Source organism: Aquarana catesbeiana, linkage group LG08 (genome assembly GCF_042186555.1).
Source record: "Aquarana catesbeiana isolate 2022-GZ linkage group LG08, ASM4218655v1, whole genome shotgun sequence".
NCBI lineage: Eukaryota > Metazoa > Chordata > Amphibia > Anura > Ranidae > Aquarana > Aquarana catesbeiana.
Genome location: NC_133331.1, coordinates 309,047,063 through 309,064,502, shown reverse-complemented (window position 1 = coordinate 309,064,502; position 17,440 = coordinate 309,047,063). Strand labels below are relative to the sequence as shown.

The 17,440-nt window shown below is 45.2% G+C and overlaps 1 protein-coding gene across 1 annotated transcript in view; it reads right to left on the bottom strand.

Annotated features, from left to right (window-relative positions):
* Positions 1-2,131: 2,131 nt before the first annotated feature.
* The window catches only part of LOC141105049 (uncharacterized), a 167,620-nt gene continuing 152,311 nt past the window's right edge, over positions 2,132-17,440 (bottom strand). Inside the window, exon 11 of the mRNA XM_073594870.1 lies at positions 2,132-10,533. Within this exon, the coding sequence (XP_073450971.1) occupies positions 8,643-10,533 (1,891 nt within the window). The 3' untranslated portion in view covers positions 2,132-8,642. The remainder of the gene's footprint in view (positions 10,534-17,440) is intronic.

Here is a 17,440-nt window from a genome sequence, read left to right as displayed (position 1 = left end):
GCTAATGACTTTTTTAGCATAGAAAAGGAGTATTCTTAACAGAGTCTTTTTGGATTTGGACAATTCCTCCTCTCCAAAGTCACCCAGTAGGCATCTGGCCGGAAAACATATGTTTGGAAGGACTAATTTTTCCTCTAAGAGTTTTAAGATTGCCGCCCAAAACTTCCCCACCTGAGGACAATGCCATACCTTATGAAAGTAATTCCCTACCTCCACCCTACATCTGTGGCATTCTGGTGTTTTCCACCCTGCCCATCTTATGAAGGCCTGCGGGTGTAGAATACACCCGGTAGAGATAATTAAACTGGATAATTTTGTTCCTGGCCGAAATCACAGACAGCAACATTGATTCAGTGACCTCAGCCTAGGATTCCTTTGTAAGGGATGGGATATCAGTTCTCCACTGAGCCTCCACTCTCTCCATCCTAGGTGAGGAAGAGGTCAGCAGGGCGAAATAATATCTCAAGATAAGTTTTGAATGGTCTTCCTCTAATAGTAATTTCTCCAGTTCAGAATGGGCGAGCTGCACCTCCTGAAGACCAAATTGGGCTGCCACAGCATGGAGCAATTAGAAATAGCGGTAAAAATAGGCGTTGGGGCATTTACAGTGGGGCAAAAAAGTATTTAGTCAGCCACCAATTGTGCAAGTTCTCCCACCTAAAAAGATGACAGAGGCCTGTAATATCATAGGTATACCTCAACTATGAGAGACAAAATGTGGAAAGAAATCCAGACAATCACATTGTCTGATTTTTGAAAGAATTTTTTTGCAAATTATGGTGGAAAATAAGTATTTGGTCAATATCAAAAGTTCATCTCAATACTTTGTTATATATCCTTTGTTGGCAATGACGGAGGTCAAACGTTTTCGGTAAGTCTTCACAAGGTTGTCACACACTGTTGCTAGTATGTTGACCCATTCCTTCATGCAGATCTCCTCTAGAGCAGTGATGTTTTGGGGCTGTCACTGGACAACACGGACTTTCAACTCCCTCCAAAGGTTTTCTGTGGGGTTGAGATCTGGAGACTGGCTAGGCCACTCCAGGACCTTGAAATGCTTCTTACGAAGCCACTCCTTCGTTGCCCGGGTGGTGTGTTTGGGATCATTGTCATGCTGAAAGACCCAGCCACGTTTCATCTTCAATGCCCTTGCTGATGGGAGGAAGTTTGCACTCAAGATACATGGCCCCATTCATTCTTTCATGTACACGGATCAGTCGTCCTGTTCCCTTTGCAGAGAAACAGCCCCAAAGCATGATGTTGCCACCCCCATGCTTCACAGTAGGTATGGTGTTCTTTGGTTGCAACTCAGCATTTATTCTCCTCCAAACATGATGAGTTGTGTTTCTACCAAACAGTTCTACTTTGGTTTCATCTGACCATATGACATTCTCCCAATCCTCTTCTGAATCATCCACATGCTCTCTAGCAAACCACAGACGGGCCCGGACATGTACTGGCTTAAGCAAGGGGACACGTCTGGCACTGCAGGATCTGAGTCCCTGGCGGCGTAGTGTGTTACTGATAGTAGACTTTGTTACGTTGGTCCCAGCTCTCTGCAGGTCATTCACTAAGTCCCCCTGTGTGGTTCTGGGATTTTTGCTCACCGTTCTTGTGATCATTTTGACCCCACGGGGTGAGATCTTGCGTGGATCCCCAGATCGAGGGAGATTATCAGTGGTCTTGTAGGTCTTCCATTTTCTAATTATTGTTCCCACAGTTGATTTCTTCACACCAAGCTGCTTGCCTATTGCAGATTCAGTCTTCAAGCTTGGTGCAGGTCTACAATTTTGTTTCTGGTGTCCTTCAACAGCTCTTTGGTCTTCACCATAGTGGAGATTGGAGTGTGACTGAGGTTGTGGACAGGTGTCTTTTATACTGATAACAAGTTCAAACAGGTGCTATTAATACAGGTAATGAGTGGAAGACAGAGAAGCCTCTTAAAGAAGAAGATACAGGTCTGTGAGAGCCAGAAATCTTGCTTGTTTGTAGGTGACCAAATACTTATTTACCACCATAATTTGGAAATAAATTCTTTTAAAAATCAGGTAGTGTGATTGTCTGGATTTGTTTCCACATTTTGTCTCTCATAGTTGAGGTATACCTATGATGACAATTATAGGCCTCTCTCATCTTTTAAAGTGGGAGAACTTGCACAATTGGTGGCTGACAAAATACTTTTTTGCCCCACTGTATATTCAATTTAAATATCCCTGAAGGTTCTAAAAGTTTGATTCCTAAATAATTGGTAAACATATTTGAGACCATGCTGGGCCCAACATGCCCCATCAGGAATTTTATGTATTTCTTTTAACTGGGGATTATACCATAAAGGAGCGTTAGGAGAAGAGGTCAAAGGGCTACTCCACGTTCTTTTATTACAAATATGGAACATCCTATATGAAAGTTTTAGGGTGCCTGTTCCTTGGGAAGGGTAAGGGCCATTCTTGTACAGTACATTAGTAAGTGCTTCAAACGAGTGCACCAGGGCAGCTTGAGTCTCCACCGAAGTTACATCCATCTGAGGGAAAAACCACCAATGGATATGCGTTCGCTGTGCTGCCAAGTAGTAGCATTGTAAGTTTGGCACAGCCAGCCCACCAGCTTGGACCGGTAAAAACAATGTGTCTAGGGATACTCTAGGTGGTCTAGGGCTTCAGAGGAAGGAGGATAGTAACGTGTTAATTTCCATGAATAGTTTTTTTGGGACATAGGTTGGTGCATGCCATAACAAATGTAGGAACCTAGGGAGGTATATCATCTTGAATATGTTGATTCGGCCCAGGAGGTTGAGGGGCAGCTTAGACCTAGTCTGTAAGTTATCCCTTCAGACGTACCACAAGAGGATGTAGATTGTTTTTAATATATATATATATATATATATTCGCTGGTAGGTGAACCTCAACCCCGAGGTATTGGAATCGGGAAACTATTTTTAATGGGACATCATTAGGCAGATTCGGGGAATAATCAGGACAGACGGGGAAAATCTTTTTTCCCCAATTAACTTTAAACCCAGAGTATCTTCCAAATCTTGCAATACTATACTTAAAGCTGTAGCCAAAGAGCCCTCTGCCAGGTATAGAAGCATATCATCAGCATACAAAGAGGTCTTTTCTTCCTTAGTGTTTATCCAACAGGCCTTCACCTCCCCATCTTCTCTCAACTGTGCCGTCAATGGCTCTATAGCCAGGGCAAACAAAGGCGACAATGTGCAACCCCTGCCGAGTGACCCTAGCTATTTCAAAGGTATCTGTAAGGCCTCATGCACACAGGCTGTTAAAATAACGTTATGAAAACGCCAGTATCTTTGCAGTGATTTTTTAAAACTTTTTTCAGCTTTTTTCAGCGTCTTTGCAATAGCGTTTTTTAGCATTATTGAGCGTTTTTCCGCGTTAGCATTTTTTAGCATTTTTTTTTTTTCAAATTTTTTTTTTTTTTTTTCAATGGATCAAAAACGTTAAAAAACGTTGGTGAATGACGTTTTTGAGCGTTTTTACAGCTGAAAAACGTCTCTCAGAACCCACTGGTCCTGGGTTTTTTTTACAGCTTAAAAACGACTATGCCACTTGCAGCTCAAAAACGCCTAGGTGGGCATGAAGCCATAGACTAACATAGACAGGCCTTTTTAAGCTGCAAAAAAAGCTCAAAAAAGCAGCTGTAAAAACGTCCGTGTGCATGAGGACTTACAGTTATATTAACCCTCAACCGTGCTAGGGGTTTAGCATATAATAATTTCACCCAAGCTATGAATTTGGGGCTGAACTGTTCAAGAACTGCCCATAAGCAGGGCTATTCGATAGAGTCAAAGGCCTTATGGGTATCCAGTGACACAACTCGGGTATCTGGTATAGGACCGTCGGATTGTAACATTGTGAAGAGCCTCCTCAAATTTATAGCCGTCGATCTCATTGGGATGGAACCCGTCTGATCTGGATGAATAATAGACACTATCACCTTGTTTAATCATTTGGCTAGAATTTTAGCTAAAATTTTTGCATCCACATTAAATCAATGATATGGGCCTATATGATTTGCAGTAGTCATGGTCTTTGTGGGGCTTCGGGATCAGTACAATCAGTGCCTCCCTCAGAGAATCTGGGAGCACCCCCCTTTCCAGTGCGTCACTATATACCTCCAATAGTTTTGGTGCCAGAAACTCCTTATAGGTACTGTACCACTCAGCTGGGTATCCATCTAAACCAGGCGGTTTTGTTTGGGTTCAGAGAGAGCATTGCAGGCATAATTTCATCAGTGCTAAAAAGGAGGTCCAAATCCTCCGCCACATCCCTGGGCAGTCTCGGAGAGGGATCAGTGCCAGAAATTGACAGACCTCCTCCTCTGCATAATCTACCCTAGATGTGTATAGATCTGAATAGAATTCAACAAAAGCATCGGCTATATCTCCATGTTTGGTGCAAAGAGTACGTTGTTCATTATAAATTCGGGCAATAGAGGCTGATACCTGCTGTGAGTGAGCCAAATATGCTAATAATTTACTGTTCTTATCACCAAACTCGAAGATACGTTGCGACTGGTACAGCAGCTTTTTTTTTTTTTTTCAACCAAGACTAGGTCCAGTTGGCGGGCCTTATCCCTCCATTCCCCAAGGTTGGTAGAGGCAGGAATATTAATATATTCTACTTTTGCTTCTGTAGCGACCTGCTCACATTCTTTAACCTTCCGTTCCCTATCCAACCTGGGTTTTTTAATTAACCCTGAAATGGATCCCCATAGAGCGAGTGGCCTTAAAAGCATCCCAGGTGTTACCAAGGGGAACCTCCCCTTTGTTTTCTGACCAGAAGTTTGTTATATCAGTGGCTGTTGACCTTTCAAAACATTCCTCCTTTAACCATAATGGGCTCAGTCTCCATAGTGTATAACCTTGGGACCGACCCATGTTCATGGAAAATAACAGGGCGGAGTGATCCGATATGGCCCTTGGGAGATATCGTGCATCAATCACCCTCGGCAACACCTCCCTAGTCACAAAACACATATCTAGTCTGGATACGGTCTTATATGAGAAGGAGAAACACGAATACTCTCTCGCATCAGCGTTCTTCCAGCGCCACACCTCCTCCAGACCATACTGTTCCGCACATGCTGCCAATGGTGGGGCACATTAAGAGACCATCTGAAATCTATCCATATATGGGGATAAAGAAGCAAGAGAAAAACTCACCCAAGCTCGACCGCTATATAGTATAGTTGGTGTGTAGAGTAGTTGGTGCTCTGGCTAATTAAGCTCACAAAAGATCCATAGAAAGTACAGGCCGCCAACTCGACAGCTTCTCCATAGAAACTATTTAAGCATTACAGCAATAACATCATCCAAAAACAGACACGTTTCGGCCTTAGGCCTTCATCATGAAGGCCGAAACATGTCGGCATTTTTGGATGATGTTATTGCTGTAATGCTTAAATAAATATTTTCTATGGAGAAGCTGTCAAGTTGCCGGCCTGTACTTTCCACATATCTGGGGATAGTACTGCATGTAGATCCCCCGACATTATAATTGGGCCTTTTGCTACCTGGAGCACCTTTGCCATCACTGTATCCCACAACGCAATTGTAAACGGTGGTGGTACGTAAATCGCCACAAATGTGTGGAGGGTATGACCTTGGATGAGGATCACTATTACAAATCTTCCAAAGGGGTCCGTTACAGCCTCCTCCAGGGTACATAGTAAGGATTTTGTTACCAAACGGATACTCCTCTTGCATAATTAGAGTAAGTGGAATGAAATGCATATTTTACAAATGCCCTCTGAAGAGCCATAGTTTTAGAGCCTACCAGATGTGTTTCCTGTAGGAAAATTATATGAGGATTACGCTTCTGAATATAGTTAGGATTTACCCCCTTCCTGACCAGAGCACTTTTTACGATACGGCACTGCGTCGCTTTAACGGACAATTGCGCGGTCGTGCGACGCTGTACCCAAACAAAAATTAACATTCTTTTTTCCCACAAATAGAGCTTTCTTTTGGTGGTATTTGATCATCTCTGTGTTTTTTATTTTTTGAGCTATAAACAAAAAAAGAGCAACAATTTTGAAAAAAAAAAAACACCATATTTTGTACTTTTTGCTATAATAAATATCCCCAGTTTTTTTTCTCAGTTTAGGCTGATATGTATTCTTCTACATATTTTTGGTAATAAAAATTGCAAAAAGCGTATATTGATTGGTTTGTGCAAAAGTTATAGTGTCTACAAAATAGGGGATAGATTTAAGGCATTTTATTATTTTTTTTTTACTAGTAATGGCGGCAATCTGCGATTTTTATTGAGACTGCGATATTGCGGCAGACACATCGGACACTTTTGACACATTTTTGGGTCGATTGACAATTTTACAGCGATCGGTGCTAGAAAAATGCACTGATTACTGTAAAAATGTCACTGGCAGGGAAGGGGTTAACACTAGGGAGCGATCAAGGGGTTAAATGTGTTCCCTAGGTGTGTGTTCTAACTGTAGTGGGAGGGGACTGACTAGAGGGGATGACAGATAGCTGTTCCTAGCTATTAGGAACTCACGATCTGTCACTCCTCACAGAACAGAACAGGGATGTGTGTGTTTACACACACGTCCCTGTTCTGCCTCTCGTGCCCGCGATCGCTTGTGGCCGGAGGTCATAGTGACCGTCAGCCACGAGAATTGGCACCCCCGCAGTGCAACGGGCGCCTCCGGTGGTGCACGCACGCCTGCTATCCCACTTAGAGGAGCCGATGTATAGCTATGACTCTTGGGATCGTACCGACCTGCCGCAGTATAATGACGTCGGCTGGTCGGCAAGCAGTTAAAGACTAATGCCCTTTTAATTCTGGAGTTAAGGCCTCTTACATTCCAGGACCAAAGTTTAACAGTATTTAGCGTTGGTGTCATAGGGAAAAATGTTTATATTGTGGGGCCCGCCATAGCAGGGCAATGGCAGAGGGCTCCTTTGGAGCACAGACAGCAGAACATATAACAGCCCACTAGTTGCACACAATAGTAGTCATTGTCAACTTAACATAGATAGCTGCATAGTAAAAAGGTAAAATATCATCAGCTTGAAAAACATAAAAAAGGAAATAAAAAAAAAAAAAAAAAAAAAGGAAAACTTGAGTCCCCAACTTAAAAAAAAAGTGATCCAGAACATAGGAACACAAACCCCCCTCCCTGCCCACAGTCCCCAACATACTACAGGCCTCTTCCCCAAACAATAACATCGATGTCACCCTAGCGGGGGGGGAGGGGGGAGTCCTTTCTTATCCAGCCGGATAGAAAGGGGAAGGGTGATAACTTGGTGAACTGCTGAGCAAACTGTGAACCGCTTGATAGAAGAATTATTCATTGCAGCCAGACAACAGTGCATTATTATTAATCAAGAGCCTCTATTCATAGGTAAGGCACTCTAGGAGACTTTAAAAGTTCCAAACAAGGGACCAGTAGGGATTCCTGCAGCACATTGCCTCTCATGTCAAGCAATACTCAGTGATTCCAGCCATCTGTTAACTTCTTTAGGAGAGGTAAAGAATTGCACTTTTCCCTTATGGATCACTGTAAGCTTTGCTGGATAGAACATACTGTATGGTAGGCTGCGCTCACACAGGCGTTGCTTCACACTTTGGAGCGCTGCTCTTTGCTTCTGCGTAGCCGCTGAAAAATCTGGGAAAATAGTTATGCGATTATTATTGTAGAGTAATTCCTGCATATTGGGAGCTTTATGAAGGATAGTTTCTTCGTCCCTGAAGTATAGGAAACGGGCCAGCATGGGTCTGGGAAACCGGCCTGGCGGTGGGGCTCTCAGCGGGACACCTGATGCGCCCCCTCAATAGCAAACAAGTAGGAAAAGGAATCAGCTCCAAAGGTTTGTTTAATCCAGCTCATTAGCAATTCCTCCGAGTGTTTCCCCTCCCTGAAACCCAGGAAACGCAGGTTGTTCATGCGTAGTCTGTCTTCGATATCTCCAAACTTGGATTCCTGGGACTTGTGGTCCACCGCCACCTCCACGACTGTCACCATGAGCGGGGTCAAATCATCCTCATCCGCACTGATGCGGTGTTCGGTTGTGGTGACTCGGTTCCTAATTTTGTGAACATCATCTTTTAGCAGGGCAAAGTCCACACGAATGGTTTCTATTTTGGTCGACAGGGACGCATGGCAGCTTTTAATGGTCGCCATGATTTGAGGCAGCGATGGCTCTCCTACCTAGGAGCCGAAGCCTGAGCCTGTGGACTCCTCAACCGAGGGTGGGACCGGGATTGCCAAGGGGTCCGTAGCATCCATCCAGTCTGCTTCCCCCTCTGCCCAGGGCTGGTCAGCAGCAACAGATGCACGCCGCCTCCAGGTGTCAGGCCCCATCTTGGCCTGGTCACGTGGGCAAAGAGAGCAAGCATTTCCGCGGGAGACGGTCCCATGCTTAGCCCGTATTTGACCATGATCGTGTGCCCTGGGAGTTCCCCGACCCGTCTATTAGGTTGCCTTACACAAAGTTCTGTGTATGGCTGCATAGGATAATGAAGGATTTCAGCGCGGTCTGGAGCTGAGAAGAAACGCTGCTCACATACTGGTGAGTCTCCCCCCCCCTTGAAATATCTTTGATGCATAACAAAGTCTGATGTGGGAGAAGATGGGACTTGTGAAACACATTTACTTCACTGAAGCAAAGAGCGGGGCTTATCACGTGTGTGAGATTTTTGATGTCTTGCAAGGTTTGCTTTCTGTGAAAAACATTTTCCACACTCGGGACAGGAATACGGCTTCTCTCCTGTGTGAGATCTTACATGTCTAGCAAGGTCCGCTTTCTGAGCAAAACTTTTCTCACATTCAGGACAAGAATACGAATTCCCCTCACTACGGGATCCTTGATGTTTAACAAGGTCTATTTTTTTTGAAGAACGTTTCCTGCGTTTAGAGATGGAATGTGGTGGCTTATGTATTTGAGATCTTTGATGTCTATCGAGGTTTGATTTCTTTGAAAAACATTTCTTACACTCAGGACAAGAATACGGCTTCTCACCTGTGTGACACATTTGATGTCTATCAAGGTTTGATTTCTGTGAAAAACATTTCTCGCACTTAGGACAGGAATACGGCTTCTCTCCAGTGTGAGTTCTTAGATGTTTAACAAGGTCTGCATTCTGAGTAAAACGTTTTCTGCATTTAGGACAGGAATGTTTTCTCAATGTTTTCTTTGAAGAACGTTTCCCGGCCTCAGAATGCAGATTCTGATGTGTGTGAAGATGGGATGCCTGTGTAAAACATTTCCCACACACAGGACAGGCATACGGCTTTTCCCCCGTGTGAATCCTCTGATGTCTGTGAAGATCGGACTTAGCTGAAAAACCTTTACCACACTCAGGACAGGAAACCAGCTTCTCCCCTGTGTGAGATCTTTGATGTATAATAAAATCTGATTTCTGTATATAACTTTTCTCACATTTGGAGCAGGAATATGGCTTCTTTCCTGTGTGAGACATTTGATGTCTAACAAGGACTGATTTCTGTGAAAAACTTTTACCGCACTCAGAACAGAAATGCGGTTTCTCCCCTGTGTGAATCTTCTGATGTCTTTCAAGTCTGGACTTCTCTGAAAAACATTTACTGCACTCAGGGCAGGAATACAGGTCTTTCCCCGTGTGAGATTTCTGATGTATGTAAAGATGGGATGCCTGTGTAAAAGATTTATCACACTCAGGACAGGAAAACGGCTTCTCACCTGTGTGAGTCATCTCATGCCTATAAAGGTTGGACTTCTCTGAAAAATGTTTCCCACACTCAGAGCAAGAAAAAGGCTTTTCCCCCGTGTGAGATCTTTGATGTACAGCAAGTCCTGTTTTTCGTGCAAAAGATTTCCCACACTCAGCACAGGAATACAACTTTTTTCCTTCGTGAGTCCTCTGATGATCGCGAAGATGGGATACCTGTGAAAAAGATCTCCCACACTCAGAACAGAAATACGGTTTCTCCCCCGTGTGAACCCTCTGATGTATGGAAAGTTTGGACTTCAGTGCAAAACATTTCCCACACTCAGAGCAGGGATAAGGCTTCTCCCCTGTGTGAGATCTTTGATGCACAAGTAGTTCTGATCTCCATGTAAAAGATTTCTCACACTCTGAACAGGGGTACGACTTTTTTCCCTTGTGAGACTTCTGATGTTTGTGAAGATGGGACAGTTGTGAAAAACATTTCTTGCACTTGGTACAGGAATATTGCTTCTTGCTCCTATGGGATCTGTAATGTATGACAAGTTCTGATTTTTCAGGAAAACTTTTTCCGCATTTAGAACATGAATGAAGCTTCCCACCTCTGTGAGATCTCTGATGTACAGTAAGACTTGATTTAGAGCTAAAACTTTCCCCACATTCAGGACAGGAAAATGTCTCCTCTGCCTGAATTTCGGCACCATCCCTCACAGTACGAGGTTGCTCAGAGTCAGAGGGAGTTGATGGTCCATTCACACTCTGAAGTCCACCATCCATAGCTGAGCTTGTTGTCTTTTCTCCTGCACAATCTCTTGTGATGTCTTCATCCTCCATTTCACAGCTTAGAGATAAAGTGATACGATCGTTTGAGGGTTCCTCGATGATGTGTCCTGGAAAAACAGAATAGATACAAGATGGTTAGTTTACATAAATCAAGATTCCATTTGGATCAGGTCGACTTTAGTGAGCAGATGTTCTTTGTGAATGTCCCAACCAGATGTGACTTCCCCTCTTCAGTAAAAGGGCCCTTGTTCCTCCTCCCAGATCACTTCTACATTTACACAGCTTGGTCAGATGAGCAGGAACCAATGAGGACTGAGAGGTGCATGCTCTTCACACAGCCACAAGCCTAGGCACTGGGTCATGTGATCTTTGATAATGAAAATGTTCAAAGTTCAGACTTGCAGACCCTCTGGCATAGAACATGTGATGATAGGCCTAGGGTTCTGGTGTCAAGCAGCACTGGAGGGTGTTTGGAGAAGCATTTTCTGTTGCAAATATAAGTGTTTCAGTTTTCTATGTTCTTCCTTACTTTTCATCCCAACAAGACTCTTCATAAGAGTTTTATGTTAACATCTAGCTATATTTAAGCTCCAAAAAGACGGACCATTCTTAAAAAAATGCTGCTGCAACTAGGATCGAAACGCAACCTCATACTGCCAGCTAAACCCCAGAATCTTCATAGAGAGAAGAAAGCGAATGAGTAGCTGTTCTGTTCCACCTGCATCAGGTTACTATTATTTGATGTATGCTGACATCTAGCAGTGGATTTTGGTCACTACAACTCGTTTACTATATGATTTCTTTTTTAACTCAGGCCTCCCCTTCTGTTTAGTGCAAGTTAGTTCAATCCCAGCTAGATCCTCCTAGTTTCCTCCATGTTCCCTCTGTTAGTTCTGCTCAAAGACAGAGTTTAGGAAACTGAGGGTCTTCTTAAACTTCAAAAAACTTGAAAAATATCATCTGTACTGCCGTAAGCGGAATTAAATTTGCATTGGGTTTAACTTCTGTATCTTATTGAAGAGGAAGGCTCGGTTCACATATTTGTGAATTGGATGCGTTTTGAACGGCATCCGATCTGCATAACATGTGAACCGGCCGGCGGCAACCTTCTCAATGCAGTCAGTTCACACATGTGCGTGGAAGCCATGGTGCGGTTTTAAAGAGTCCTGTGCAATTTTGGATCCGGTTTGGGTGTGATTTCAGGTATAAATTCATACCTGAATTGATGAACAGAACCACACCGGACTCCCGCACTGAAACCGCAGCCGCGAACCTAGCCTTAAGCTGGCTGTTGATGTTGTCAGGTCAGCAGGTGACCAAACTGTCCACACTGTCTAGGTCTAAGTTGGTATGCCAATGCATAAAGTGCCAATTGAAACAGACTCTGTACCCCATAGTTATTCTCATTGGGGGGGGAGGCGGGATCTGTGGACCCCATATTTTTAAAGCTCTGATAAGCCTCCACCCACAGACCTCCACAACCAGCAAGCCGGGTTTGTGGGGAAGAGGCCCTTGTCCTCCTCAGTTTGGGGACAAGGTTCTGAACCAGGGCGGTCTACCAGGAAAGGTAGCATGTGAAAAGGCATGTGGCAAGGTATGGTTCCGGAAAAGGTGGGTACATGGTTCCCTCCTCCTTTCCCCTCCTGTCAGGCTGCATGCTAGGTTATGGGTCTGTTATGTATTCTTTGGAGGAACCCATTTTTTTTTGGAGTCCCACCATTAACATCTAGAACAGACCTTCATCTAAGGTCATAAGGTATAGATTGAGGGATTACCTAGCTGTTTTTTTACAGACAGTAAAGTAAGTGGGTCCATCTGTAGGAAACACACACACTGACTGAATACATTGTTTCTATGTGTTTATCAGATGAAGGAGGATCTAGGTGGACCCTCCATACTGCTCTCTCCTTTACAATAATGTCTCCTCTTACCCGGTGATGTGAAGGGCGGCTGATTCTCAATCATGACGTCTTTGTAGAGATCCTTGTGTCCTTCCAAATACTCCCACTCCTCCGTGGAGAAATAGACAGTGATATCCTGACACCTTATAGGAACCTGACACACACAATGATACAGTCACCATCCAGACACATCCCTTGTCTGTTACTGAATAATGTCCCAGAATTTCCAGCACCACTCACCTCTTCTGTCAGCAGCTCCATCATCTTCTTGGTGACTTCTAGAATCTTCTGCATGTTGTGCCTCTCAGGTTTTAGGGAGTCACATGGAGGCACTGTGATGGTCATATGATCTCCAGACTTCACACGAGGCATTCTCTGTATTGGAAAATAAATAGGAAAACCATGTTAGAATCCCAGAATCCTCCTCACCTCTCTGGTCAAGTCTGTGTTTTATCAACAGAGAGAACAGAGATGTCATGTGACCTCCCAGAATCCTCCTCACCTCTCCGATCAGCAGGTAGATGATCTCCAGGGTCAGTTTTAGTATCTTCTCAGTCATGTGACTTCGGTCGTCGTCCTCCATCCTCATTGGTGTGGACATGTGATCTATGCCGGTTCTGTAAGCGAAGAATTGTAAGCGAAGAATCTGGACTGGATTGGTTCTGCAATATTAGGATGAAGATATAAGGGTTTAAAAAAAGGAGGAATTACCCCTATTTAATCACACCCCATTTAAGCCCATTCCACTTAAGCACAATTTGGCCACACCCACAATTTAGCATGAAACTACACCCCCCATCCCATGCTCCACCCCCTGACCCACCCCCATTTCTTAGGGCCACTCATTTTCAAAGATTTCCACTTATCTCCGCTGCCAACCTTAAATTTTTTGTACAGGAAAACAGTTGCCTTGTGTCCCCAAATTTAAAGTCTAATCAAGGTGACTACATACTGTCCTACCACTAGGGGTGCAATGGATCGTCATCGATCCGTGATCCGATCCGCAGAGGTTGATCCGTACCGGACACCCGCGATCCGCGGAGCGCTCTGTGGCCTTGGCCATAGGAAAGGTCGCGGCTTCGGCCTAGCTCCGGAGCGGCGGTCATCTTGGTACACCCGGCGGCCGTTTAGCACGTGATCGCTCCATCAAATGACGGAGCGATCACTTGTAACAAACCGGCGTCATGTCATGACGCCGGTTCCTCTCTCCCCTCTGTGTACTGATCTGTACAGTGGAGGGGAGAGATCAGATGGCAGCAGTGCCAATACTCTGCAATGCCCTGCCAATACTCTGCAATGCCCTGCTGCAATGCCCTGCCAATACTCTGCAATGCCCTGCCAATACTCTGCCAATATATTCTGCCAATACTCTGCCAATAGGGAGATTGTGGATATTACAGTGGGGGAGATTTTTTTTTGTTGATCCGAACCGTGACTCCTGATCCAAGAAACGATCCGAACCGTGAGTTTTTTGATCCGTTGCACCCCTACCTACCACTGGTCAGTTTCTCAAACACTACACTTTAATTTTCATTGTTAGAAAACCCCTTCCTCATCTCTCCCAATTTGGGTCTCTTATTTGCTGTCCTGCTGCTGGACAGTTTCTATCCAACAATTCCTGATGGCTATTGCTGGAATATTTTAGAAGAACTGGGGAGAATTGGTGGTGTGGGGAATGCAGGGGGTGTGAAGTGTTTTTGTGCACTTGTTTCATCTTTTTTTGTATCTTTTATGATGCAGTGTGGGGTGCTATTGAATGCGTTTCTGCTGTTGTTTCGATTGCACTGTGTATTTATACAGTTACAGGCTGCCCATGATGGGAAGGGGTTTATTGTGTCTAGACTCTTTCCTGGGTTTTCTTAGTCCTGCCCCCTGCTGTAAGCCACATAAATACCAGGGAAGGGCTCTCTTCCACATGGGATTTTCAGAGGAAGGTATGCTGCAACATGTAGTCCTACTGTAGCACATGTCTTCCTTCTGGGTCACCCTGCTGGGATTCTCTCTGGACTAGAAATCTACTGTTGCTGAATGGACTTTGCTCCTCTGGAAAAAATGAACCTGGCAGCCTGCATTAGTCATTTAAGGCTGGACTGTGTTTCATGTGTTCTTTTGAAATGTGTTGCTGAAGCTTCAGTTAAGCCTTTATCCATGGGCGTAGCAATAGGGGTCGCAATAGCACTAGGTTTTACACATTCAGCTTAGCCCAGAAACTCTGCCGGGACTCCAGCAGGTTTTTGCTGCAATGCTTCACTTTCTTCAGGGCCACCATCTGTGGTAGGTGGCCCAGTACATGGAGCCAAAGCTGCCAAGTCCAGCTGCTCCAGGACCCAAACCTGCTCTTAGTTTAGGGCAGGGAGAAAGTCTGCATGGGGCAGCTGGAGTGGGAGGAGGAGTGCAGGTCAATGGGTCAGCTCTGGAGGTCTGCTACATGGACAGAGGTCTATGGACAGGGACAGATCCCGGGAAGGAACTGCTCTACAGGGATGGGGGACACCAGTGTGACAGGAGCAGAACCGAGATACAACTACAGGGAGCCGCTCCCAAATATATACATGTTTTCCTGACAGTTGGCTGTACTATATATCCTATATACAGATTGATATATATACTTTGTGTACATTGCTAAAGTGGGCAGTGCCCAACTATATACACATGGGCAGAGCTTGAGCGGTCACAGTGGCAGTCCCACCCATGCTTCAGTGGGCCTGTGTGGCCTCCTGTAAAATTATGTTTTACATTGTGTCCATGGGCAGGGCTTGAGGGGTCTCAGGGGCTGTAATCCCGCCCATGCTCCAGGGGGCCCATGCCGCCTCTCTGTCACCTTAGGTTTTACATTGTGTTGCTGGGGAAAAGCACTTGCCGCGTCATCCTGGACAGGTAATTGAGTAAACTCAGAGGGCCCGGGCGTAGGCAACTGAGTAAACTAAGAGGGCCTGGGCGTGGGTAATTGAGTAAACTAAGAGGGCAAGGGCGTAGATAATTGAGCAAACTCAACAGGCCTGGGCATAGGTAATTAAGTAAACTCAGAGGGTCCTGGCGTAGGCAATTGAGTAAACTCAGAGGGCCCGGGCCCTCTGAGCTTTTGATTTTACCTGCGCAGGGTGACGCGTTAAGTGCTTTTCCCCAGCGGCGCACTCTCTGGTCTGACCCCCAGTGGTGATATGGCAGAGGGGTGAGAGGATTTGTGCTAAGAGGAGATTTTTTTTTTGGGGAGGGGGGGATTCTTGCTAGCAGGGATATTGGGGGGGGGGGTGTACTCAGAGGTGAAATTTGAGGGGGGAAGAATCTGTGCTAAGTGGGGTAATTTTTTTTTGGGAGGGGGGCAGAGATTTGTGCTGGTAGGGGGAATTTTAGCGGGGGGGCAGATTTGTACTGAGAGGAGGGGGACTTTATGCTTGGGGATAATATTGCAAATTAATGCCCAATTTTTGTTTGGGGGGGGGGATTTTGCTGGCACATAGCGCTCCTACATCTTCAGGGGGAGGGGGGGGGCAAATTTGCCCTGGGCTCTAGGTGACCTTGTCTTGGCACTTCCAGGAGATACAGGAGGCTGAAGAAAGGAGGAACAAATGTGTTCCAGGAGTGAAGTTGTCAGCAGGGAATGGTTGTACGAACATAGTCAGTTGGACATGCACATGGGTAAGTTCAGGTTACAGGCAGAGACATGGTCAGCAAACAGGCAAAGGATTGGTCCAAGCAGCAAGCAGAAACATGGTCAATAAACAGGTCAGGGTCAGTACAGGTGGCAAGCAGAAACAACACTGCACTGTTGTGACTGATCAGGAACACTGTTGCTGGCTACACTGGTCTGGTGACAATGGGACTGGTGTAGTGGTGATCTGGAACACTGTTGCTGACTTCCACTAGTCTGGTGATACTGGGACTGGTGTGGCAGCGATCCAGAAAACTGTGACCGGCTGCATTATTAGGGTTTTTTTTTTTTTTAAATTCCTTTATTTTGACACTGAGCAAATGCAGACAATTACATGATCTGTTGTAAAACAATGTAAGAGACAGGCAAGTGTGATACAGGTAAATGATTGCAAACAGTTATGTCAAAAAAGAAACCAACAAGATCGACAGATCTGGTTATTAAAACAAGCACCACAGTTAAAGTATGTGGGGGTGGTCCCCCGAATTATCAATACTGTCAGTGGATGAGATCTGAGCGGCGCTCTAGGTTCTGAATTGTTTGGCTTATGTCTAACTTCCTTGTCTACTAGTCATTGTCACTCAGTGGGATACAATGTTTTTTCTATAGTTGGTAACAAGGGGGCAAAAAGACTGTAAAACCCATACCTGGGACATATTGAACAGGTAATGATCTACAAGATTTCCTTTATATCTGGGCCGTGGAGAAACCCAAGTATGAGGATGCATAATATAGAGACTAGTGTCCCCCGGGGTAGGAGAGAAATGTAACGGGGTAGGAGGGGGTGGGGAAATACAGAAGGAAGGGGGGAGCAGGAGGGTAAGTAGAGGGGAAGGAGTGAATTAGTACAGAGGAAACGAAAAAAGAAAGAATGTAGAGGTGCAATATAACAGGGTAAAGGGTGTTGCCCTCTGCCTGAGAGATGGTGCCAACCCGCGGAGTTAGCTAGATTGTGTCATTTCCTGAAAATAGGCTTCCGTGTAAATAAAGTGCTGCCAGGGTCTCCAGGTCTCTCGAAAGGTCTCCTCTCTATTGTGCAGGGTGGCAGTAAGATCCTCCATATCCCTTAATTCGTTTACTTTAGCAAACCACATGGATAGTGTCGGTGGTCTCTCCGATCTCCAGCAAAGAGGGATGCAGGCCTTTGCGGCATTCAGAAGTTGGATGGTGAGAGAGGTCTTATATTTCTTAATGGGTCATTCTGATAGATGGAGCAAGCAGGCTGCGGGATCGTCTTCCAGGGAAACACCGGCAAGATGTCCGACCGTGCGTGTCACTCCGTGCCAGAATGGGGAAGCTTGGAACAAGACCAGAAGATGTGTAGCATCGTCCCCTCCTCAGAGCCACAGCGCCAACATAGGCCGGGCACCTGAGGAAAGAAACGATGCAAGATGGCAGGGACTCTACCAGCG